Source organism: Mauremys reevesii, linkage group 4 (genome assembly GCF_016161935.1).
Source record: "Mauremys reevesii isolate NIE-2019 linkage group 4, ASM1616193v1, whole genome shotgun sequence".
Lineage (NCBI taxonomy): Eukaryota > Metazoa > Chordata > Testudines > Geoemydidae > Mauremys > Mauremys reevesii.
In genome coordinates this window covers 144,974,569-144,998,892 of record NC_052626.1, presented here as the reverse complement: position 1 = coordinate 144,998,892, position 24,324 = coordinate 144,974,569, and the positions used below count along the sequence as shown (strand labels likewise).

Sequence of the window (24,324 nt, the reverse complement as noted above, 5' to 3'; positions counted from 1 at the left end):
CACTTTGACTAACTAATAAATAAGATAAAATAGGGTTACATTAAAAAGAAGATGCTTCCAGCTCAGGAAAATACAATGGTTTACTCCATTATTTACCCCAGCTTGATTCAAATATAGCCCTGTGAAAACTATCTGCTGATAAAAGCTGGCATTTACTGAAAGACTTCAAAGGATTTACATTAGTAAAAGGACTTGCGGGGGAGGAATTAGTCTCAAATCTGCCCAGGAAAGGGGGGGTTAGGGACTTGGGAAATATTTGGGGGAAGGCAGAGTTCCAAGTGTCTCTCCCCTAAGATTTGGAACACGCTTGGTGGTGGCAGCTTACCGTTAACTTAAGCTGGTAAATAAGCTTAGGGGATCTTTTATGCAGGTCCTCACATCTGTACCCTAAAGTTCAGAGTGGGGAAGGAACCCTGACAATGACTGAGGATATTGACATAGGATGAAACAGGTTTACAGGCAGTTTGATCTCAACCCACTAATCATAATAGAATATTATTGTTCTTATCTCTGTAAAGACAGGTTAAAAGGTAAATCTATTCAGAGAATATGTTTTCATATCATTATAAATATATGTTTCTAAAAATATGCTCATTATTGTTAATTTTCTCAGAAATATTCACCCCTGGCTACATGCTTTTAGTCTGGTCATCAGAAGTACACGTGTGGTAATTTTTCAGCAGCCAAAGATCTGGAATATCTTGGAAGGGGTGAATAACAACAGAGGGAAAGGTGTGAGTATCACGCCTTCTTGTCAACTGTTGGGAATGGGCCACATCCACCCTGATTGAATTGGTCTCGTTAGCACTGACCCCCCACTTGGAAAGGCAACTTCCATCTTTTCATGTGCTATTTATACCTGGTTCATATCTATGGGCCTTCGTAAACTCTGTGATATACACAAGCAGTTTGCTAAGATTATCCTACTGTGACTCCAATATCCTGAATCATTTTTTTCTGTGATATCAACCCACTTCAGACCTGATGCCCAGCCAAATACTTCCCCTCTTTTTCATGCAATTTTGCTCCCTTCTGCCTCCAGCTGCTGCCACCCCCTTTTCTGCCCTCACCCAAAGACCATGGAGTTTTTATCTCACTCCCCTGCCCAGAACACACTCAGACCCAGGGCAAAGGAAACAGCAATTCTAAAGGCCAGGGAGCCTGCTGCGTGGCCTACAGAAGCAGCAGTATCCCAGAGCTGAGAACTGTGCAGGCAAAGGAAGGGTGCAAAAAATACCGCCACACCCAGCTACAGCACCAGCCATCTTAACAGAAAGCATCACCCAACCCATCCCCTAAGAACATAAGACTGGTCATACTGGGTCAGACCAATGGTCCATCTAGCCCAGTGTCCTGTCTTCCACAATGGCCAGTGCCAGATGTTTCAGAGGGAATGAACAGAACAGGGCAATTATCAAGTGATCCAGCCCCTGTCATCCACTCCCAGCTTGTGGCAGTCAGAAGTTTAGGGACACCCATAGCATGGGGTTGTCTCTCTGACCATCTTGGCTAATAGCTATTGATGGACCAATCCTCCAGGAACTTATCTAATTCTTTTTTGAACCCAGTTATACTTTTGGCCTTCACAACATCCCCCTGGCAGTCACTGTCCTCCGCACAGCTCTACTGCTGACAGCTGAAATTCTTCTTTAGCACATCAAGTATTGGATTGTGTTTTAGGACCTGAGTACTAGACCCTATGTTGTTGTATAATTTAGTTGAAGTCACTTGAAATCAATGGAGCTACAGGAATGACAGCAAATGAGGATCTGGCCCTGAAAATAATGAGTTCTCCTGATACATCTTATTTTTATTAGTTAGTTTATCCAAGGGAAGGACAAGGCTGCTTCTCTGGCCCCTCTGGCTGTGGGGCTGCAGCCCTGCTCCCAGCACAGGTCTGCTCTCTCCTCAGCTCAGCCCCACTCTGTCTGTCAGACCCAGGGCGCCTTCAGCTCACACGGAGGACGGGACCTTTCTGACCCGCCGACTCCCTCATTGGCCGGCCTGCCCTGTCAATCAGGCTGACCTGGAGCATTGGCCTCTCCCCATTGGCCCTGGGGACTGTCAGTCTCAGGGCCCTGGTGTTCCACCGACCCCTCCCCTTTTGGCCCTGGGAGCTAGCCAACCAAAACACCCCCACTGAGTGTTAGTAAGGGGCCAACAGAAATGTGGGAGTGGAGCCACTGAGCCAAAGCCTGTGCTCACCAGCACCCGTATAAATCTGGAACAATGTCCTAGATTTACCAATGGCCTGATCCAGAGGTGCTGAACTCAGTGACAGCTTTGCCACTTAACCTTTTGTGGGCCTGGTGCCAAACATATTTGTGGGCCCCCATGGAGGCAGTGGAGCATGGCGGGGGGGGTGAGGTCAGTCCCCAGAGCGAGGGGCCAGCCAGAGGCAATGGGGCATGGCAGGAGCGGCCCCGCTCTGCCCAGCCCAGTGCAAGGGCACTGTTTACAAACCAGCAGTTGCCAGACACACACTGGCCTGCCCAGTCCTGTGCTGCCAGCGTGTCCTTTCCCCTCAGAGGTGGGCCTGTGCTGTGCCACACAGTCCCCCACCACCACCACCCAGCACCCCCTGACTCCCTATGACCAGACCCCTCCCGATCCACCCACAAATGCACAGCGCCCTGCACAACACCACCCCTGCCCACAGCCCCACCATAACTGCCCAGCATCTTCCACAGAATCCCCACTCCCTAGTGCCCCCAACACACACACATCCTCCCCGCCCCTTCACAGCCCAGCACTCTCCCATGCGCCCCACAGACCCACTCCCCCAAGCTCTGCTTCCCGGCCGCACTCACCGGCCCTGCTGGGAGGTGACTGTGTCTGCCGGGCTGAGCTGGCAGTGCAGCCAGGGCCAGTCCCAGGGCCGGGAATCGCTCCGTCCCCTCAGGAGTGGTGCAATCAGCCAGGCCAGGGCCTGCCCCGGCTGGGATCCCTCAAGACGCACTTGCCTGGAGGGGCTCAGCCAAGCCCTCCGCACTGTCTCCCCCTCCACCTGGCTGAGAATGGCCAGGCTTCTGCACCAGTCCCAGGCAGCTCAGCTCTGGGGAGACAGAATTTTGTTATGTGCACCAATATGGAAGTAATGTGTGACACATCACCTTCATATTGGTTCACATAACAACATTCATGTGGTGGGGGTGGGGCCAAGGGGTTCGGAATGTGGGAGGGATGAGGGCTCTGGGGTAGGGCCAGGGATGAGGGGTACAGGAGGGGGCTCAGAGCTGGGGCAGAGCACTGGGGTGGCAGGGCTTGGGGCCAGGGATGAGCGGTTTGGGGTTCAGGCTTCCCCAGGGCTGAGGTCGGGAGGACTCCCCCCCGCCCTCTCTTGCTGCAACAGCTTCGGACGAGGCACCTCTCCCCAGCCACAGCAGCTCCAGTGGGGCTGGGCCAGGCCGAGGGAAGGGCTCCTCTCCCCCAGCCGCAGCATGTCCAGGGCAGGTCCACGCTACCGCCAGTGCCGGGAAGGGGGGCCTCTCCCTGCCATGGCAGGTACATGCTGGGGCCAGCAGGGAAGAGACGTCTCTCCCCCCTGTACCCCTGAGCTGGACTTAACAGTCAGCTGCGCAGCCCCACAGCTTAGAGGGAATTTAGATTGTGGGTCTTCCCTAGGTATCCTGATCTAAATGTGACATTAAGCCAGCAGGAGCATATGCTGACACTGGAGAAACCAGAAGTGCCCAGCCTCCCTGTTCTATCTGCTGGGGTGGGGGGGAAGCTGTAGGTACAGTTTCCTCATACTTTAGTAACCTTCAAAGCAGCTTTGCAGCAGGTAACCTATCCATTTGGTCTCTGGTTTCATATTGTAACAGCTGCTTCCACACTTAGCATCTCCAGAATTTCTGCTGTTCTTTGCAAGGACTCCTATTAATTTCCCCATTCTGGCTATCTCGCTGACCCCCTTTTCCCAGCGGCTGGTCTCCTAATTCCTCTCCCAACCATTCTAGCTGCCTTTTATACTGACCTGTCAGCGAGCAGATCTTTACTACACATGCTGATCATGAGTTTTTTACCACAGAGTTTTGCTGCATCTGTTTCTGCCAGTTCTGTGGTTTTCTGTTGTTTTTTTTCCCCCCCAGCTGAACTCAAGCTTTCGACCTTGTGGTCTACCTTTTTTTTTTTTTTCCTTCAGCTGAACTTTTGACTTTTTGGCCTATTTTCAGCAATGATGTATCATGTGACCTGCAACTTCTAATGGTGGAATGACCTCTGCATATTCAAAATGCAAGCTAGGGATACCAAATGGAACCTGGAGAACCTCTCCGGTATCACACCATCTCTTACCCTGCAGCAATCCAGGCACTGGGATTCAAATCCTTCACACAGGCCTCTGAACTCCCACCCTCCACTTGTGACCCGTCTTAGCTCAGTTCACCCGCACAGAACCCCCACCTCCACAGACTTATTTCCACACAGCTGTGATTGTCTGGATTCCATAGACCACAAAGAAAACACACAAACCCCATCTTTTAGATCCAAATATTTATTTTCATCTCTTAGCTCTAACTACAGGAAGCTCACTACATGGATAGAAAAATATCACTAGTTAAAAAAAATGGATAAAGTATTAAAATCAGCCCTACAGAAAAATATTTGAATTAATCTAAACAGCTCTCCCTTAAAAGCTACATAGTGAAAGGGCCCCAATCCCTCTATGAGTAGATTTCCTTCATTACGTCTCTCTCAACTCATCATGACATTGACTGAAATAATTGGAGCGAGATCTGTGTTATAAAATCTGATGAAACTGCGGGAGAAATCTCTCTGGATTATAACGTCCTGTGAAGTTGCAGGAAAAAGATCTCTTTCCTGCTAAGAGTAAATCATGCCAATCCCTTTACTTCCCCCCTCCCCATGTTTATAAAGATTCCCAAATTAAAATATGCACACCCTCCTCTCAAAAAGAAAAAACAAAACAGAACAAAAAACCAAGGCTAAAAAAAATGTCACTTTAAAGGGGCATTTTAACAGCGGTCACTTCTCTAAAACAATCTGGGTTTCCTTTGGTTTTAGAAAACACTTCCCCATGTGAATCAAAAGAGCAAACACTTAAGAGAGGATGGAGGATGGGTGGAAGACCTGACTAACAGGGCCAGCTCCACCTTTTTCGCTGCCCCAAGTGGCAGGAGGGGAAGAAAAAAAGGAAAACCCAATCGAGCTACTGCCAAAGAGCTGCCGAAGAGGAAGATAGGGAGTGAAGGGCCCGCCACCGAATTGCCGCTGAAGACTGAAGCAGAACGATTGAGTTGCCGCTGAAGTGCCACCACTGCCGCCCCGGACCTACTGCCTCAACAACAGACGGATGTGCTGCCCCTTTCTACTGGCCGCCCCAGGCACCTGCTTCCTTTGCTGGTGCCTGGAGCTGGCCCTGCTGGCTAAGCAGAGATTCTAGCTAGTTACTTTGAAGATTCAGTGGCACCACTGTCAAAAGCAGCGAGTGATTCAGTGCCTCAGTTTTTAGGGGACTCAAAATGGGGGAGACCCCCTTACAAGGAAAGTGATTCCCCAGAACGCACTCTGAAAAAATCAGTCTCAGACTGAGCACTCCCAAAATAACTAGCCAGTTTGGAAAAAATCTTAGCCATTTTCTTTCCCTCCTCCTTCCCCCTCTCACCCCTTTCTTCAATCACAGCTTTTCCATGCCACATCTTGCTGCAAGCTTGTTGTTCTAAAAAGTCCTGGTGTTAAGTCGATTCTCCATGCAGCCCTGCTGCAGACTTAAAAACTGCCCCCGCCTAGGGTTGGGCACCTGCTTCTGGCTGCTGTGCACAATCTGTGCCTGGCAAGTCTCTGGTTGTTGAGGGCACTTGGCACAGGGCCAGCGAGTGCCATTATTTTGCAAAGAACAGAACACAGATATCTAGATTTCCATGGCCGCCTCTGCTGCAACCAATAGACCCCACTTCCCTCCAAGAGCCATGGATACAGCCCAGGCATCCTAACTCCCAGCCTCCCCTGCTCTAATCCACTCTACACTTTTCCCCTACCAGAGGTAGGAAGAAAACCCAGAAGTCCTGACTTGTTGAATCCCGTCTCTAACCTACACAGCTCCAAGACCAGACGAATCTTCTTCTCTGCCTTTACTTACGTATAGATAGTTCCACCAGGCTGTTGAGTTTTTTTATAAAGAATTCTGCCTTGCGGGCATATCTCCACCAAACTCCAGCGACAGCTTTGCCTGTAGAAATACAACAGGGCTGGGGGGAAGCTCTGGGGTTTATTCTTTAAACCTTAGAACCACCAGGAATGTATGTTCTTATTTTATTTCCCTGTGAAGCATCGGGTGAGGAGGCTCAAGAGCTAAACAGAACTCCCAAGGCAAAGGGTTGGTGAACTTTTAACAAAGAAGATTTTTCTCCAGGGTGTCTGTTATGCTGTGATGTACATGGGAACATTGGTAATATTTTTATGATCCATATGCGTGTCTCAGTTTCCCCGTGCACTTTGTATGGCTACCCACTGAGTAGAACGGGGAATGAGGGCTGGTAGAATGGCAGGTGGACTGTCTGAGATGGTACCAAAGTGTCTTTAGGAGCAGAAATGAATCAACACACCTGAATGAAAGATCCAGAAGACATAATGGGAGCCCCAGTGACTGAACAAGAACGCTTAGCTGCTGGGCCTGGAAAGAGCAGGCAACTTCCTCCGACACTCTGCAGGGAGGAAAGAGCCCAGCATCACTGCTAATACGCAATGGGCTGCATCGCTCCCTGAGAGGAGAATGTCTCCGCAGAAGTCTGATCTCAGTCGGACTCGCTGTAGGAGCTCCCGGTGGCAAACAGGGGTGCTGGAGCCTGAAGGCCCAATCCTGGAGTCGGAGAGGCCGCATGGCCTCCCCTGATGGAACTGTGTCCCCCCGAAGGTCTGCCACACTACAAGGGTTACTCCCAGGAGACTGTTTAAAGGCCGGGATGTAGCACAGACCCTGTAATTCCACGTCTGATGGGGCATTCACCCCACACCACCTCTGAAGGGCTTAATGTGGCTAGTTGGACCAATTAACCACTAAGGCTGTACCTGGAGGGGAGGCAGGGAGCAGAGAGGACTAATTAAAGGATGATGCTCACCTTGACAGGAATAGGAAGGGCTTGTAGAAAGCCAGGTAGCTGAGGGCAGAAAGGGGCTGCAGGGAGGTCTGTAGTCACTCTGTGGGGCTTGAGAGAGCAGGCAGCTTGGCCCAGAGGGAAAGGCAAACCTGGAGGAGGATGGAGAGGAAGCTGGACAGAGACAATGTAGGAAGCAGACCAGGGAAACAGCAGTCGTGTGGGACACAGCAGGCCTTAGCCACTGGATGTAGGGTCCCTGGGCTGGAAGAGGCCAGGCCTAGGTTCTCCTACCAGCCACTGGGGAAATGGCTCCATTGATGGGCAGCGAACTGGAAGACTGCCTGGGATGACTGGTACAGAGAGACGAGGGTACACTAAGCCATGAAGAGGGAGCCATTGAGTCCCAAGAGAGAGATGGAGCGAGCACATTCAGGAAGGGGTGTGAGACTGGCTGAGCTATTCCCCAACTGCGGCCACAAGCAGGTGCCCCAGTGGTGAGCAGAGCATTCCATGACGCCATGATATAGGCATTTGAGTTATATAAATATTACCACAGGCAAAGAATCTGATAGATAAGTGTCAACAAAGTGAGCCTAACTCAGTTATCCAAGGAGCATGTTGGAGAAAAATCCTCATAGTTAAAATTTGTGTCAAAACTTTCAATGGTGACGGTCAGTGCCCAACTATTAATGGCTAAGGGGGCCCAATTTTGAGACAATGCTGAGCACTTCCTCCTGAAAATTAGGCCTCTATGATATCTCACACAATGGACGTCCTCCAAGAGTGCTACTGAAAACTCCTAGCCTTAACTTATGTTGTAAAGCCATTCTCCAAGTTCAATCAGGTTTAACTGATCAGACCCAATTCTCCAGTCTTCCCAAGAGACTTCCAAGTTATACAACTCCCAAATTTCTAACGTCCCAAGCAGGCTGATTCCCTCTGCCCCTTCCCCAGGCTTTGTTTTGTGCATCATAAAGTAGCAAAATTGAAGGGCACAATCCCCAGTTTTATTTCCCTTTCCAGAATCTCCTTAAATTTCTTCTCCTGGTGGTTGAGAGAAATGAGATATCAATCGTGGATCTTAATTACTGCAAACCAGACTAAGAAAAGACCTAGAGATCTATGCTCTACAGCTAACCCAGAGCATGAACAAAGCAGGTCAACTGAGAGCCACTTCTGGCTTAGAGAATTACTCACCACATAAAGAATAATAAGCACTTTTCATCTATGAATCTCAAAACACAGTAGAAAAAAGCCAGGTATTATCATTCCCATTGTACACAGAGAGGCACAGAGAGGCTAAGTGACCGAGCTGGGGCTGGAACCCAGGAGTCCTGATTCTCCTAGCCCCCTCTGATACCAGCCCTAGACCCCATTCCCCTCTCTAAGGATCGAACCCAGGAGTCCTGACTCCCAGCCCTAATCACCATACCACACTATGTTTGCTTATTTCCTCTCTACAAATCAACGCTAGACAAGTTACCTTAGCTCTTCCTGCCATTTTGGGATCTTTGCAGAGGCCATCAGAACCTTGATCCACTGGAAAGGGAGGAGGGGGGAGGCTTCTAGGGCACTTGGCATGCATTGTGGATAGGAGCCAAGGTTTCCGAGATGAATTGGTTCGTCTTGCTGAGCAATGGGGGTGGGAAGAGAGGAAGCCAATTTACTCTCTATAAAGGTGCCCATGTCCTGCCCAGCCCCCCCCGGAAGTCACATCAATGTTCTCCTCTGTAGTGGCCCCTGTTCCCCAGGACATGTCAATTTCACCCTCTCGAGAGCCACCGGTGCCCCCCTCCCCATCTGCTGAGTGTCTACTTGGTGTGCGTCCTCTGGTGCTTCATGAGAGCGGAGCTGTCTCCAAAGCCCTTCCCGCAGTCAGTGCATTTGTAGGGCCGCTCTCCAGTGTGGGTGCGCCGGTGGTTGGTGAGTCTGGACCTATTGATGAAACCCTTCCCGCACTCGGAGCACTTGTAGGGCCGCTCCCCGGTGTGGATGCGCTGGTGGTTCATCAGGGATGAGTTGCAGCGAAAACGCTTCCCACACTCGGTGCACTCGTAAGGCTGGTCTCTGCGGTGGATCTGCCGGTGCCGCATGAGTGACGAGCTCTGACTGAAGGTCTTGCTGCACTCGGGGCAGCTGTAGGGTCTCTCTCCGGTGTGGATGCGCCGGTGCTTGATGAGGTTGGCGCTTTGGCTGAAGCTTTTCCCACAGTGGCCACAGCTGTAGGGTTTCTCCCCAGTGTGGATGCGCCGATGTTGGATCAAGTTGGAACTGCTTATGAAGCTCTCGCCACACTCAGCACAGCTGTAGGGCTTTTCGCCCGTATGGGTGCGGACGTGCTTGGCAAAGGATCCCAGGCTGAAGCTCTTCCCGCACTCGCTGCAGAAGCAAGGCTGCTCCCCGACGTGGGTGTGGTAATGCTTCACCAGAGTGTAGCTGCATTTGAAACTCTTCCCGCACTTGGTGCACTGGTAGGGCCGCTCGCCCGTGTGGATGCGCTGGTGCTGGAAGAGGTGGGAACTCCGGATGAAGCCCTTTCCACACTGGCTGCACTTGTAGGGGCGCTCCCCGGTGTGGATGCGCTGGTGATCAATGAGGTTGTATCTGAGGACAAAGCTCTTCCCGCATTCGGTGCACTTGTAGGGCTTCTGGCCCGTGTGAGTGCGCTGGTGCTGGACCAGGTGGGAGCTCTGACTGAAGCTCTTCCCACAGTCCAAGCAGCTGTAGGGGCGCGCCTCAGCCTGGGCATGGTTGTCCTCCATCACCACCTTGAGGTCCGTCTCATCCGCAGATATCACCTCTGTCTCCTGCTGCCGTCCAGCCTCGCTGGCCTCTCCCTGCTCAGCACTCACACGAGGCTCCCTTCCTGCAGCCCCTTCCTGATCGGGATTATCCTCCTCCATCCCAGCACCTACTGGGGAGAGAGGGAGAATCCAGGCAGGGCTCATCCCCTGTGCCAGGGAGAGAGGGGGCACAACAGGGAGCAGAAAATCTGAAGAGCAGGAAACGAATCCCCCTCAAACCCTTCCCCAGAGGAGAGCAGAGAGGCTGGTTCTGCCCCAATGGCCCGGCTGAGTCCTCAGAGAATGGCTGGGGGAGGGCAGGGTTCCACCCAGGGGGTCAGGAAGGGTGGGCGAGAGCCGGGAGTGACATTTGTCACGAGGACAGAGACCTGCTGGAGATGACATTGAGCGAGTCCAGACTGTGGAGGGCTCCAGGTGCCTTCGCTGGGACCCCTTCACTCCTGTAAATTGCCAAATTAACCTAAATTATTTGATGCCAAGTTTGCCACTTCAAGGATTCCCCAGCTTTGTGGCTCACGGACACCAGCCCTATGGGTTTGGGCTGCAGTTCTCCAGCCTCAGTTTGGCAGGACGTCAGACTAGCTGACTAGAGCGGCTCCTTCTGGCCTTCCCCATCTATGGCTCTAGCATGGCACCCTGGGGTGCTGGCTGTTAGTTCGTGGAGGGTCTCTGGGCCAATATCACTCCTTTCTTACCTGTGCAAATGACCATCAGGTTCTCCCTTTCCTGGGAGCCCTGGATATCCGGGACTCTCGGCTCTTCCCCTCGCTCCATCCAGGGGATCACAGCCGGAACAGGGACGAGGAATCCTGCTCGGGGGAAGGAAGCAGAAGAGGTGGTGCTTGGTGAAGTCTCCCTGGAGGGCTCGGTGCAGAGAACACGCCCTCGTTTTAACCTGACCCTGTTCTCTGCTGGGGAGATATGTTCACAGGGACCCTTGGGGCAGGGTGATGCCTGGGGGGATGGGATGTGCCCCCTGTAAGGGAGTCAGAGATCTCAATACACAGTGAGGGGGCGAATGGCTCAGAGAGTCGCTGGGCCGTTCCTAGCCCTGCAGAGAGAGCAGAACCCCTGCTGGGCATGGAGCTGCCTTGGGAGGGGGATAGAGGGATTCAGTGTGTGTGGGAACCAGAGCAAGGAAATGCAGCCACCTGTGCCCTGGAGATCTCTGGGGGAGGGGATCAAACTACCCCCTGTGAATCTCCTTCCAGGGAGGGGCTGTGGGGGGTGACCATCTCTCCTGTGGGGCCTGGGGCAGGGACCAATCCCCCAGAAATCTACAGAGCCAGGGAAGAGCCCTGAGCCGAAGCTGTCCAGGGCTCCCCGCTACATCAGCTCCTGATCCCCGAGGGGCAGCGGTGCCTCACCCAGCGAGATCAGAGTCTGGTAATTCTCCTGCATGACGTCCCTGTAGAGCTGCCTCTGCCCTTCGTCCAGGAGCCCCCACTCCTCCCGGGAGAAATACACGGCCACCTCCTCGAACCCCACCGGCGCCTGGAACCAGAAGGGACCCCGCTCAGCACCTGCTGCTCCAGCCACAGCTCCCAGCGCTGGATCAGAGGGTGGGCAGCGAGGGGCACCGCTGGGAGAGCCCAAAGGGGGAGTGTGTGCAGCAGGATCCAGGGGGCAGGTGCAGAGATCACTCTCCGATAGCACATCCCGCTGAGCATCTCACCTGGTAGCCAGCCACAGCGACCACCAGCTCCTGTGCCGGGCCGCTCCCCTCCTCGCCCAGGGCAGGCCGACCTGTGGGGGGGGGGACAGGGAGGTCAGAGCCAGGGCACAGCCCCCCGGGGACGGGTGTATGGCCCCCTATGGAGCTAACTGCTCTGCTGGAGACCCGTGGTTGGCACAAGGTCCAGCGGGCCCTGCTGGGGCCATGCTCATCCTGGGGCACATGGGCAGCTGCTGGGCTCGCCAGCCCCCTTGGCACAGCTGCCAGCCCCACGGAGCCATCCCCCTGCTGCTCCCCCAGGATCTGCGGCGTGTGAACCCCGCTGGCAGCCTTGGGGGCTCGCGTGGGGCACGAGACACAAACACTCGCGGAGTCTGGTCCAGCCACACACACGGAGCCCAGCTCTGTAGCTCCAGCAACTCCGGATTTCAGTCCTACTGCCCCTGCCCCCAGCCCCGCCGTACCCAGGTCCTGCCGCTCGCGGGGCTCCGGCAGCGGCTTGTCCGGGGAGCCCCGGGGGAACCGGCTGCCTCCGTCCCGCGGCTGGGAACCGGGCTCCAGCAGGGAGCTCAGGGGATCCATCTTGCCTGAGATCATTTCCCCTCTGCAGCCATCACGTGTAATCCGGAGCCAATCCTGTTAGAGCCGGGAATGAATGAGCCCTGCCCGTGCCCCTCACTCCCAACCCACAGCCCCTGCAATGCCAGCCCTGGGCTCCCCCTCCCCAGCCCTGCCAGTGCCCCTCACTCCTGGCCTGCAGCCCCTGCTGTCTCCTCCTCTGTATGCACCTGCCTTGCACGTCTGCCTGCAGCACTCCTGGCGCTATCCAGGTGACCCATGAAGAACTCGTGTTCTGGGAGCCTCTCAGTTAACAGGCTTCACTTCAAAGGGGGCGTTTCCACCTAACCTGAAGAGAAGGTGGGGAGCCAACATGACATTGGCTAAAGCTCAGGACGGCTGGGTTCTGATCTCATTTCTGGGAGCTGAGTGGCATCTAGCGGACAGAGCGGGGGGTGGGCGCTAGGGCTCCTGGGTTGTAGCCTGCCCTATGGGAGAAGAGTGAATTACAGCGGGGGCGGGGCTGGGCGTCAGGACTCCTGGGTTCCATGGCCCAGATCGCCTCAGGCAAGTAACTGAACTGGTCTCCGGGTCCTTGAGGAAACAGGGATGGAAGGAACTTGAGGAAAAATAATTTCCTGCAGACTGGAGAGTTTAGTGTTAATATAATAGAGAAATTCAACCCCAGCTTCCCAGAGCGGAGCCGGTGCTGGCTTAGGCTGTAATAGCGCAGGGACCTTCCTGTCCCAGCCTCTGGACAGCTGGGTCCCTCCCAGGCCGGCTTGTCCCGTCCCCCTGCGTGCCCAGGGGTGAGTCCCTGCTGAGGGCCGAGGGGGTAGCCTGGCCGGGCGGTGAGCGGAGGCTCAGGGAGAGGCGGCCCCGGGGAGGGAGAGAAACGGCAGGAGGGCAGGAAATCGCTGTCTGGGGGAAGGGGCTGCAGGGAGGAGGGGATCGGGGGATTCGGGGCTCCCCGAACTGCATCTGGCACCAGAGACACCCTCGGGCAGCGGGGAGGGGTCTGTGGAGCTGAGCCCAGCAGACTCTCCCCAAGGCAGCCAGCTCCTCGGGAAGTTTTGAAGGGGTTAATGGTCATTTATCAAAGCAGGACTTCCCCTCTTTGCTCCCCTGCAGGCAGGATTCCTGGTCCCTGACTCCGGGATGGAGCACAGGGATGAGCCATGTGTCTGGGATCTCCAGGGTGCCGAGGAAAGGGGGACCCTGACCGTCACTTGCACAGGTGTGGCCTAGGCTCCGGGACTCTCCATAAACTAACTGCCAGACCCCCGGGGTGCATGCTAGAGCCATAGATGGGGAAGGCCAGAGGGGGCAGCTCTGGTCAGCTAGTCTGACGTCCTGCCAAGCCCAGGCCAGAGAACAGCACCTCAGACCCGTAGGGCTGGTGTCCATGAGCCACAAAGCTGGGGGAGCCTTGAAGTGGCAAAACTGGCATCAGATAATTTAGGTTAGTTTGGCAATTTACAGGAGTGAAGGGATCCCAGCAAAACTGCCTGGAGCCCTCCATAGTTTGTCTGGTCTCACTCAGTGTCATCTCCAGCAGGTTCCTGTCCCCAAAGCAGGCATCACTCCCAGCTCCCACCCACCCTGCCTGACCCCTGGGAGGAGCCCGGCCCTCCCCCAGCCATTCCCTGGGGGCTCAGCTGGGCCATTGGGGCAGAACCAGCCCCTCCATTCTCCCGTGACGAAGGCTTTCCAGGGATTCATTTCATGCCCTTCAGATTTTCTGCTCCCTTTTGTGCCCAGTCTCCCTGGCACAGGGGATGAGCCCTGCCTGGATTCTCCCTCTCTCCCCAGTAGGTGCTGGGATGGAGGAGGATAATCCCGAGCAGGAAGGGGCTGCAGGGAGGGAGTCTCGCGTGATGTCCCAGAGCTCTGAGCAGGGAAAGGCCAGCGGGGCTGGACGGCAGCAGGAGACAGAGGTGATATCTGCGGATGAGATGGACATCAGGGTGGTGACGGAGCACAACCACGCCCAGGCTGAGGCGCGCCCCTACAGCTGCTCGGACTGCGGGAAGAGCTTCAGCCAGAGCTCCCACCTGGTCCAGCACCAGCGCACTCACACTGGCCAGAAGCCCTACAAGTGCACTGAGTGCGGGAAGTGCTTTGTCCTCAGCTACAACCTCATTGATCACCAGCGCATCCACACCGGAGAGCGCCCCTACAAGTGCGGCCAGTGTGGGAAGGGCTTCATCCGGAGTTCCCACCTCTTCCAGCACCAGCGCATCCACACGGGCGAGCGGCCCTACCAGTGCACCAAGTGCGGGAAGAGTTTCAACCGCAATTACACCCTGGTGAAGCATTACCACACCCACGTCGGGGAGCAGCCCTTCATCTGCAGCGAGTGCGGGAAGAGCTTCAGCCTCGGCTCCTTTGCCCAGCACGTCCGCACCCATACAGGCGAAAAGCCCTACAGCTGTGCCGAGTGCGGCGAGAGTTTCAGCAGCAGTTCCAACTTGAGCCAGCACCGGCGCATCCACACCGGGGAGAAACCTTACAGCTGTGGCCACTGCGGGAAAAGCTTCAGCCAGAGCTCCAACCTCATCAAGCACCGGCGCATCCACACCGGAGAAAGACCCTACAGCTGCCCCGAGTGTGGCAAGACCTTCAACCAGAGCTCATCGCTCATGCAGCATCAGCGGATCCACCGCGGCGAGCGGCCCTATGAATGCACCGAGTGCAGGAAGCGCTTCATCGACAGCTCCAAGCTCAACAAGCACCGGCGCACCCACACCGGTGAGCGGCCCTACAAATGCACCGACTGCGGGAAGGGCTTCAGAGACAGCTCCGCCCTCATGAAACACCAGCGGACCCACACCAAGCAGGGAGGGGTCTCTGGAGGAGGGGAAATTGACGTGACTTGAGGGGGACTCTCTGCCAGTATATCATAGGCTAGGAAACTGAGGCGTCCATGCATATCAATCATCGAAGTATTTACCAACATTCTCATGTTCATCACAGCTTAACAGACACTTTGGAGAAGGCTTCCTTGTTCAAGGTTTGCCAGCATGTCAGCGTGCTGGCGTTGTCGCCAACTCTAAAGCATGCCCTGCCACACCCAGTCTTTTCAAGGAGGTCTATTTCTTTCCTGTTCTGTGTGCTAATCTCTGTGAAACAGCCTTAACTCAATTTTGGCCCCAGGCTTCAGGGCCACCCCACCCTGGGGTCTTGGGAACCCCTGTTCCTGGTAGTTTCCCAGTTTCAGCCACCTCTACATAAGAACGGCCATACTATGTCAGACCATGGTCCATCTAGCCCAGTATCCTGTCTTCCGACAGTGGCCAATGCCAGGTGCTTCAAAGGGAATGAACAGAACAGAGCAATTATCAAGTGATCCATCCCCAGTCATCCAGTCCCAGCATCTGACAGTCAAAGGCTTAGGGACACCCAGAGTTTGGGATTGCATCTATGACCATCTTGGCTAATAGCTATTGATGGACTGATCCTCCCTAAACTTAGCTAATTCTTTTTTGAACCTAGGTATATTTTTGGCCTTCACAACATCCCCTGGCAAGGAGTTCCACCAGTTGACTGTGAGTTGTGTGAAGAAGTATTTCCTTCTGTTTGTTTTAAACCTGCTGCCTATTCATTTCATTGGGTGACCCCTGGTTCCTGGGTTATGTGAAGGAGTAAATAATACGTCCTTATTCACTTTCTCCACACCATGGTTTTATAGACTTCTATCCTAGGGTTAGTGAGGGATAGCTCAGTGGTTTGAGTATTGGCCTGTTAAACACAGGTTGTGAGTTCAATCCTTGAGGGGGGCACTTAGGGATCTGGGGCAAAACAAAGGGTGGGGAATGGTACTTGATCCTGCTGTGAAGACAGGGGACTAGAATCAATGATCTTTCAAGGTCCCTTCCAGCTCTATGAGATAGGTATTACCCCTCCTTAGTCATCTCTTTTCCAAGCTGAACACTCCCAGTCTTTTTAATCTCTCCTCATATGGAAGCTGTTCCATACCCCTAATCATTTTTGTGACCCTTCTCTATACCTTTTCCATTTTAAACATCTCTTTTTGAGATGGGGCAATCAGAACGACATGCAGTATTCGAGGTGTGGGCATACCGTGCCTTTATACAGTGGCAGGGCTTCTTCCCTGAGCTCCCCCTTGCTCCAGGGACCCATCACAGGAAGTAGCTCCACTCCAGTGTGGCTTTTCCACTCCAGGGATCAGCCTGTCTCAATCTTTCCTCCCTCTAGCCACTTACTAGCCGCCCTTTATCGGCCCAGATGTAGCCCAGCCATCTTTAATTAGCTGGATTGAGCTCACCTGCTCTTGTCCAGGGGAGCTGGACCTAGTCTATCCACAGGGACCAGCTACCCTGGGATACAGCCCTTGGGGGGAAAGAAGGGGATATGCTGGAGTATTCTGTCTATCTTGATTATGTTGGGTGGTGCTGTGGTGCCTGGAAAATATAAAAAGGAAATGAAATAAAAAGATGTGGGATCTTTAGATCAATGTCTGTAACCCCTGACTGCATCAGCGTTAAGGGCAGATTCTGATCTCACGACACCCATGTAAATCCCATGCGGCCCCGCTGATGTCAGTGGAGTTAGGGCTAGATTCTGATCTTAGTGTCCCTGGTGTAAATCCAGAGTGACCCCAATGATGTCAATCGAGCCAGGGCTGGATTCTGATGGGTCTTATTAACAAAATTCTGGTCTGTTTGTTCCTTTAAGAGCCATGTTCAATTGCTGGATAACACACAAAGGTTCTGACCTGTTTTTTATCCATGCTGCTAGTGAGTTACTCTCAGTCCTGGTATAACGGGTTTCTCACACAGAAACTCAGTAATTCAAAGGGTCTGATTCTGATCTCACACCAGAGTAAATCCAGAAGGACTCCAGGAAAGTCAGCAGGATAACTCTGGATTTAAACCACTGGGACTGAGATCAGAATCCAGGCCTGACTCCAGTGACTGAGTGGGGTGCTGCTGGATTTACGCCAGGGTCACTGAGATCACAATCCAGCTCCATGATTTTAAAGTTCTATTGATACCATAACTTAGACCATGGGAGGAGCAGATGCTGGTGAAATTAAACTTCTGTATTGACCAAAATTCTGCCTTCTGCTACATGAGCACTTTGATGGGAGTGGGAGTGGGAGTGGCATGCTGACTGGGTCCCATTGAATGGTTGGTTGGTTGGTTGTTTTTACATTTGTCTGTTTCCAATAAACTCTGATGCTTAAGGCACATCTGAGAGGAAAAGACTGTGTTATCATTTTAAACCTTGCTCTTTCCACTGAAATAGCTAAAACCTGTAGTTTACACATCTCTCATCTCTCCAGCCTCAACCCCACTGAGTCTGTGGCATTTTTCTACAAGAGGCCATGAAAAGTGGGATGGGGCTTGATGGGAGATTTTTAGCTCATCCTTTAACTTCTTTTGACAATAGAAGTGTCAGGCCTTGGAGCTCTCTCTGCAGCTGTCGTGACCAGGGAGCTGGGAATTTCCTCTGTTCCTGAACCAAGGGAAGTGGAGACAAAGGCCCCCAGACTGGGATTCAAACCCACATATCTCAGCACCACCCTCTTTTGCAGATCCCCCACTCAGCCCCTGCTGAGTTGGTTCCTTTATTCTCCCCTTGTAAAGGGGTCCCTGCAGCCTCTGATCATGTCTGTTGCTCTGCCCTAGGCTCCCTGCATCTGTCTATATCTCTCCAGGATTGAGGGACCCAGAGAAGAGCCAAAAGAGCCTCTCCTGGATTATATATCAGAGGGGTAGCCGTGTTAGTCTGGATCTGTAAAAGCAGCAAAGAATCCTGTGGCACCTTATAGACTAACAGACGTTTTGCAGCATGAGCTTTGCTTGGTGGTATTGAATGCCGGTAAGTATTCACTAGCTCATGCTGCTGCTAAAAACAACTTAGTCTATCTATTATAGACAGGAACTATCCCCTCTGTTCTCAGGCCTGGGAATGGGACATGCAGCCTTTCCCTTCTATGGGGCTCCGAGCAGCCTCATGGCAGGGGAGTGGGTGGGGAATGGGATACGGGGCCTTCCCCCTCTAAGGGAGCCAGCTCCAATCCAGCCCCAGTGCAGTGGGACTGGCTGACTCAGGGGGGTGGGGAATGGGATACGGGCCAGGACCTTAGTGTGTGAATCTCGTTTGCTGTGTTCATTAGGCCTAATGTGAAATTAGTTGGGTCTCAGCCTGATAGGAACAGACAGGTGTGCGCTAGACCACAGTCCCCACCAAATTGTGAGCTCAGTGACAGCAGGGGCCATGAATCCCTGTGACATTTCTGCCTCATCAGCTCCCTCCAGGGTCAGTGACTGAGGTATTTACCTCACACCTCAGGCCCCAGCCTCCCACCCAACTGCCACAGAGCTGCCAAACCACAACATGCTCAAGTGCCATGGAACCTCCAGAAAACAAACCTTCCAGTTTTGTTCAATATCTTCATTGATGATCTGGAGGATGGTGTGGACTGCACTCTCAGCAAGTTTGCAGATGACACTAAACTGGGAGGAGTGGTAGATACGCTGGAGGGGAGGGATAGGATACAGAGGAACCTAGACAAATTAGAGGATTGGGCCAAAAGAAACCTGATGAGCAAGGACAAGTGCAGAGTCCTGCACTTAGGATGGAAGAATCCCATGCACTGCTACAGACTAGGGACAGAATGGCTGGGCAGCAGTTCTGCAGAAAAGGACCTAAGGGTTACAGTGGATGAGAAGCTGGATATGAGTCGACAGTGTGCCCTTGTTGCCAAGAAGGCTAACACCATTTTGGGCTGTATTAGTAGGGGCATTGCCAGCAGATCAAGGGACGTGATCATTCCACTCTATTCGGCATTGGTGAGGCCTCATCTGGAGTACTGCGTCCAGTTTTGGGTCCCATACTACAAGAAGGATGTGGAAAAATTAGAAAGAGTCCAGCGGAGGGCAACAAAAATTATTAGGGGGCTGGAGCACATGACTTATGAGGAGAGACTCAGGGAACTGGGTTTATTTAGTCTGCAGAAGAGAAGAATGAGAGGGAATTTGACAGCTGCTTTCAACTACCTGAAAGGGGGTTCCAAAGAGGATGAAGCTAGACTGTTCTCAGTGGGACCAGATGACCGAAGAAGGAGCAATGGTCTCAAGTTGCAGAGGGGGAGGTTTAGGTTGGATATTAGGAAACACTATTTCACTAGAGGGTGGTGAAGCACTGGAATGGGTTACCTAGGGAGGTGGTGGAATCTCAATCCTTAGAGGTTTTTAAGGTCAGGCTTGATAAAGCCCTGGCTGGGATGATTTAGTTGGGGATTGGTCCTGCTTTGAGCAGGGGGTTGGGCTAGATACCTCCTGAGGGCCCTTCCAACCCTGATATTCCATGATTCTAGATCCCAACATCCCCCTCCCTCCACTGCCACAGAACCTCCAGACCTCAGCACCCCCTCCCCCAAGCCCCATGGAACGGCTAGAGACCCCCAACATTCCATCGGAAATGGACCGTCTCCTAAAAGCAGCTGATTTCCTCCTGCAGAGGTTACTGGGGGGCGGGGGGGGGCGTTAGGCAGCGTGGACCCGGAGAAGCTGTTCGCTCTAGCTGGGTTTCACCCTGCGGTGGGACAAGAGCACTTTAACTGCGACACGGGACCCCGAACCCCAGGGAGCCCGTAATGCGGATTCCATCCGTTTCCTCTCCAATCTCTAGAGAGAGAAAGACTGGACCAGCGCCCTCAGGGAAATCTACCGCCTGGTACCCCTCCCTGGGCACATCCCCTAGGGAGAGGGCACCCCACTGCTCCCCACGCAGCTCTAGCCTGTAGTGTCTTCCCCAGGGGCTCCCATATCTGGCCAGCCCAGTCTCTCCATGGTAGGAGCCTTTGCCTGCTACTTGTATCCGGAAAATCTCTGGGTTAAAACCATAGAGATTGGAAGCGCCCAGGACTAGAGCGAAGCCGGGACGAGCGGGGCTGTGATAGCCCCGGGACCTTCCTGTCCCAGCAGCATCCCGGACACCTGGGTCCCGAGCCCTGCTCCCGGCCCGGGTGTGCGCAGGGCGAGGCCCCGTCTGCAGCCCCGCTCGGGGGAGATCGTTTGTGAGCGGCAGGGGACGGAGAGAAACAGCAGCAGAGGCAGGAAATCGCTGCCCGGAGGAAGGCGGGGAGACCCCCCCCAACCTGCGGGGGGTCTGTGCAGCTGAGCCCCGCACGGTGCCCCCAGCCCAGCCCGCTCGAGGGCAGCAGGGACGGGGGCGAGGGGTACCTGGGCTTGGTATTAAAACCCGGGCGCGTTGTCCGCTCTTAGCCCTCGGGGGAGATCATCTCACCGAGCCCCGTCTCGCCTGTTTCCTTCCCCGGCCGCGATCCCCCGCATGGAGCCGGGGGCAGAGCCGAGGGGCCCGGATCTCCAGGGCTCCCCGGGAAGGGAGATCCCCAGAGGCGCCCGCCCAGGTGAGGAATGAGCGACACCGGCTGGGAGTGAAGGGAACCGGTGGGATCCCAGCCGAGCCAGCGGGAGCCCCCCAGTTCTGTCTCCACTCGCTCTGTATCGTCCCCAGCAGGTCCCTGTTCTCATGGCAGGTGTCACTGCCGGATCCCACTCCTGGCAGGAGCCCTCCCCTCCCCCAGCCTTTCTCTAAAGGCTCAGCTGGGATGTTGGGGCAACCTCGGGCCCTCCTCTCCCCTCAGGGAAGGATTTTTGGGGGGTTGCTTCTTACCCTCATGTTTCCTGCTCAGTGACAAACCCCTTTGTTATCCCTTCTCACCCCGACCCCTGGCTGGATTCTCTCTCTCTCCCAGCAGGTGCCCGGACAGAGGAGGACAACTCCAAGCAGGAAGGCCCTGCGGGAGCAACGCTGCATGGGACGTCCCACTGTCCCAAGCAGGGAGATGATGCCTGTGGGGTAGGACAACAGCAGGGAGCCCCCCCGGGGCAGAGACCTAATGATCTCGCCCAGCTGGCCTCCATCCCAGCAGAGAAACCCTACAAATGCCACGAGTGCAACAAAAGCTACAGCCTGAGCTCGAACTTGAGCCGCCATCGCAGGAGCCACACGGGGGAGAGATCCCACAAATGTGCCCAGTGCGGGAAGAGCTTCCACTTCAGCTCCCAGCTTGTCCAGCACCAGATCAGCCACACTGGGGAGCGACCCTACAAATGCCCTGACTGCGGGAAGAGCTTCGGTGTGAGCTCCAACCTTCTCCAGCACCAGCGCATCCATTGGGTGGAGCGACCCTACAGCTGTGCCAACTGCGGGAAGAGCTTTGGCCACAGCTCCCTCTTGGCCCAGCACCAGCGCATCCACATGGACGAGAGACCCTACAAGTGTGGGGAGTGCGGGAAGGCTTTTGGGGTGAGCTCGGCCCTGATCCGACACCAGCGGATCCACACAGGTGAGAGGCCTTACAAGTGTCTGGTTTGCGGGAAGAGCTTCAACCTTAGCTCCAACCTCTTCACCCATCGCAGAATCCACTGGGACGAGAAACCTTATAAATGCCCTGAATGTGGGAGAAGCTTCAGCCAGAGCTCAAGCCTCAGCCGCCACCAGATCAGCCATACGGGAGAACGACCATACAAATGCCCTGAGTGTGGAAAGTGCTTCAACCAGAGCTCCCTCCTGATCCGGCATCAGCGGATCCACACGGGGGAGCGACCCTACAGATGCTCCCAGTGCTGGAAGAGCTTCCTACGGAGCTCCCAGCTGAAGAGACACCAGAGAGTCCACACTAGGTAGGGGGCAGTGACTGATGACTCTCTGTAGGAGTTCTACAGACCAACCAGGATCACTTGGAGAATTGGGATCATCTCAACAAGATGTGTTTTAACACAACCAAATGCAATGCTGTACATTCAGGAATGTATTTTGCATTTACTGGGTGAAGGACTGTATCCTGGGACACAGTGACTCTGAATAGGACTTACGGGTCCTGGTGGATAAGCAGTTGACCGTCAGCTCCCAGTGTCATGCTCTAGCTAAGAGGGTAACATGATTCTTCGATCTATAAACTGGCGAATATTGAGTAGCAACGGAGAGGGGGTATCACCTCTGTATGCGGCATTGGGGAGACCATTGTAGGAGACTGCGTCCAGTTCTGGAATGCACCCTTCAGAAAGGGTGTTGACAAATTAGAAAGGGTTCAGAAAAGAGCCACAAGAACAATGTGAGGTCTGGGAAACCTTCTTTGTAGTGAGCCACTAAAGAGGTTTGATCTATTTAGCTTATCCAAGAGAAGATGAGTCGATGAGTGGATCCCAGTACCTACATGGGGAGGAGAATTCTGATATCAGAAGATTCTTCAGAGTAGCAGCCAAAGGCTAAATGAGATCCAATGGCAGGAAGCTGAAGGGAGACAAATTCAGACTGGAAAGAATGTGTGAATTTCTAGCAGTGGGGGAAATTAACCACTGGAACAACTCACTGAGGGATGTGGTGGATTCACCTGGAGTCTTTACACCAAGCCTGGATGACTGTAAAAGCTCTGCTCTAGCACCACCAGAAGTTCTGGGCTGGCTGCAGGAATCACTCGGAAACAAAGTGTGGGACCCCCTAGCATAGAATGTAGGTCACTTCAGGAGCTGAATGAGCGATATGTCAGAGCCCTTCATTCCCCGCTCCCACCCCACATCCCTGGGGCCTCCCAGGAGGTCTCCAGCAGAACTACAGAAGAGGAGACTTTGATCAGGAGCCTTGGTCAGGCACCAGGAGCACACTGGGCTTAGTGCTGTACGTTATTAGGTATTGTGACGGGTTGCTCCCTCCCCCTTCCAGGGCAACACCTGATTTTACTGAGGTATCACTGAGCCCGCCTGTTCTGCCAGCCTGGGTTCCCTCATCCTGTCCTGCTGAGCCAGGTCCTCAAGCCTCTTCCAGCACACACCCAGGTAGGGCCACACCCAGCTGCAGAAAGACACAGATGCTGAGTTCAGCTCTGCATGGGACAGCTCAGCTCGGGGATTGCCCAGCATTCAAGAGCACACCCCCTCTGGAGTGTAAACCCAAAATTGTCTTGTCTTATGCTGCACAGACAACTGTACAGCGTAAGCTCATGCAAATCACCCCCTCCCTCAATGGGGAGGAAGATCTGCTCAGCTTTTTGCCCCCCAGTTATGAAATGCACAAACTGGAGAAAACAAACACAAGTTTATTACCTACGAAGGATAGATTGTAAGCGATTATAAGGGCTAGCAAACAGATCAAAGCATGGGTCACTTGCTGGAGGATTCTCTGCACCTTGAAGTCTTTAAACCACAAGCTGAGGATTTCAATACCTCAGACATAGGTCAGGGTTTGTTACAGGAGTGGGTGGGGTGAGAGTCTGTGGCCTTCGTTGTGCAGGAGGAGGAGATCATAATGGTCTCTTCTGACCTTAAAGTCTATGAGATTACTGAGCAAATAAAACAAACACGCAAACTAAGCTTAATACACTAAAGAAACTGGCTACAAGCAGTAATTTCTCACCCTAAATGTTGTTTTAAGCAGGTTGCAGAGTTTCTTGAACTTTCAGAACTTCTCTTTCTTGCAGCTTAGAACTCCACATATTCCATTCACAGGCCAGACACCTTCTAGCCTGGGTCCAGTACTTTCTTCCCCCAATCACATGTAGGTGTTTTCAGCAGTCATCCTGGGCAGGGTATCAGTGAAGAACCGACCAAGATTAACTCACTTCCCTGCCCTAAATAGGATTTACATATGGCGGGAATATATATTTACATATGGTGGGAATCCTTTTTGTTTCCCAGTTTGGTCCCTAGCCCCTATTAGTGGAAAAATACTAGTAGGCCAAGATGACCTACTCCAGGTGACAATGATCACATGACCCTGCAGTGTCAAAGCAGCATCCCCAGGAAGCTTCTTAGGAAGGTAGGAGATTAGCATCTTCAGAGTCCTGTTGTTCTCCCTAACGGCCCATCCAGGCTGATTGCCTACTGTCTGGTGGGCGTTCCCCAGGTGTAAACACAGTTGTAATTGTTATAGTCAACATTCATAACTTCAGATACAGGAATGATACATGCATACAAACAGAATAATCATACTCAGTACATCATAACCTTTCCAATGATACCTCACATGACCCATCTTGCATAAAACATATCTTAGTTATGCCATATTCCTATAACAATATCTAAGAAGAATATGGGGTGCAGTGTCACAGATGTATTATAGTAGCATCTAGGAGCCCCAGTCATGAGTCAATACCCCATTATGCAGGTGTTGCACCAACACAGGATGTGGGGGGAATCATATTGGGGAAGCATCAGTAAGCACCTCTGGCATT

General features: G+C 53.4%; 2 protein-coding genes across 5 annotated transcripts; one reads left to right on the top strand and one right to left on the bottom strand.

Moving 5' to 3' along the window:
• Window positions 1-8,043: 8,043 nt before the first annotated feature.
• On the bottom strand, window positions 8,044-12,501 carry LOC120403162 (zinc finger protein 436-like). 4 transcript variants are annotated; one of them, XM_039533977.1, is made up of 5 exons: window positions 12,002-12,150; window positions 11,538-11,608; window positions 11,230-11,356; window positions 10,558-10,671; window positions 8,044-9,972 (listed from the first exon to the last, which is right to left on the bottom strand). In XM_039533977.1, exons 1-5 carry the CDS (start codon window positions 12,132-12,134, stop codon window positions 8,870-8,872), a joined length of 1,548 nt encoding a protein of 515 aa, XP_039389911.1. In that variant the 5' UTR covers window positions 12,135-12,150; the 3' UTR covers window positions 8,044-8,869. The 4 variants fall into 4 exon arrangements, with proteins under 4 accessions (XP_039389911.1, XP_039389912.1, XP_039389914.1 ...); XM_039533978.1 differs by having other exon boundaries at window positions 8,044-9,969; XM_039533980.1 differs by lacking the exons at window positions 11,230-11,356; window positions 12,002-12,150 and adding an exon at window positions 12,330-12,501 and having other exon boundaries at window positions 8,044-9,969.
• A 138-nt stretch (window positions 12,502-12,639) lies between these two features.
• On the top strand, window positions 12,640-23,339 carry LOC120403223 (zinc finger protein 883-like). Its single transcript, XM_039534082.1, has 4 exons — window positions 12,640-12,904; window positions 13,227-13,332; window positions 13,908-14,941; window positions 21,027-23,339. Exons 2-4 carry the CDS (start codon window positions 13,254-13,256, stop codon window positions 21,780-21,782), a joined length of 1,869 nt encoding a protein of 622 aa, XP_039390016.1. The 5' UTR covers window positions 12,640-12,904; window positions 13,227-13,253; the 3' UTR covers window positions 21,783-23,339.
• The last annotated feature ends 985 nt before the right edge of the window (window positions 23,340-24,324 follow it).

Bases quoted from the DNA above. Each gene is read 5' to 3' on its own strand.
- LOC120403162 (XM_039533977.1), bottom strand. From the start codon at position 12,134: ATGATCTCAGGCAAGATGGATCCCCTGAGCTCCCTGCTGGAGCCCGGT. The intron at 11,609-12,001 runs GTACGGCGGGGC...CCCCCCCCACAG, and splicing joins CCGCGAGCGGCAGGACCTGG to GTCGGCCTGCCCTGGGCGAG. The intron at 9,973-10,557 runs GTAAGAAAGGAG...CTCTCTCCCCAG, and splicing joins CCTGATGGTCATTTGCACAG to TAGGTGCTGGGATGGAGGAG.
- LOC120403223 (XM_039534082.1), top strand. From the start codon at position 13,254: ATGGAGCACAGGGATGAGCCATGTGTCTGGGATCTCCAGGGTGCCGAG. The intron at 13,333-13,907 runs GTGTGGCCTAGG...CTCTCTCCCCAG, and splicing joins CCTGACCGTCACTTGCACAG to TAGGTGCTGGGATGGAGGAG. The intron at 14,942-21,026 runs GTCTCTGGAGGA...ATCCCAGCAGAG, and splicing joins CCCACACCAAGCAGGGAGGG to AAACCCTACAAATGCCACGA.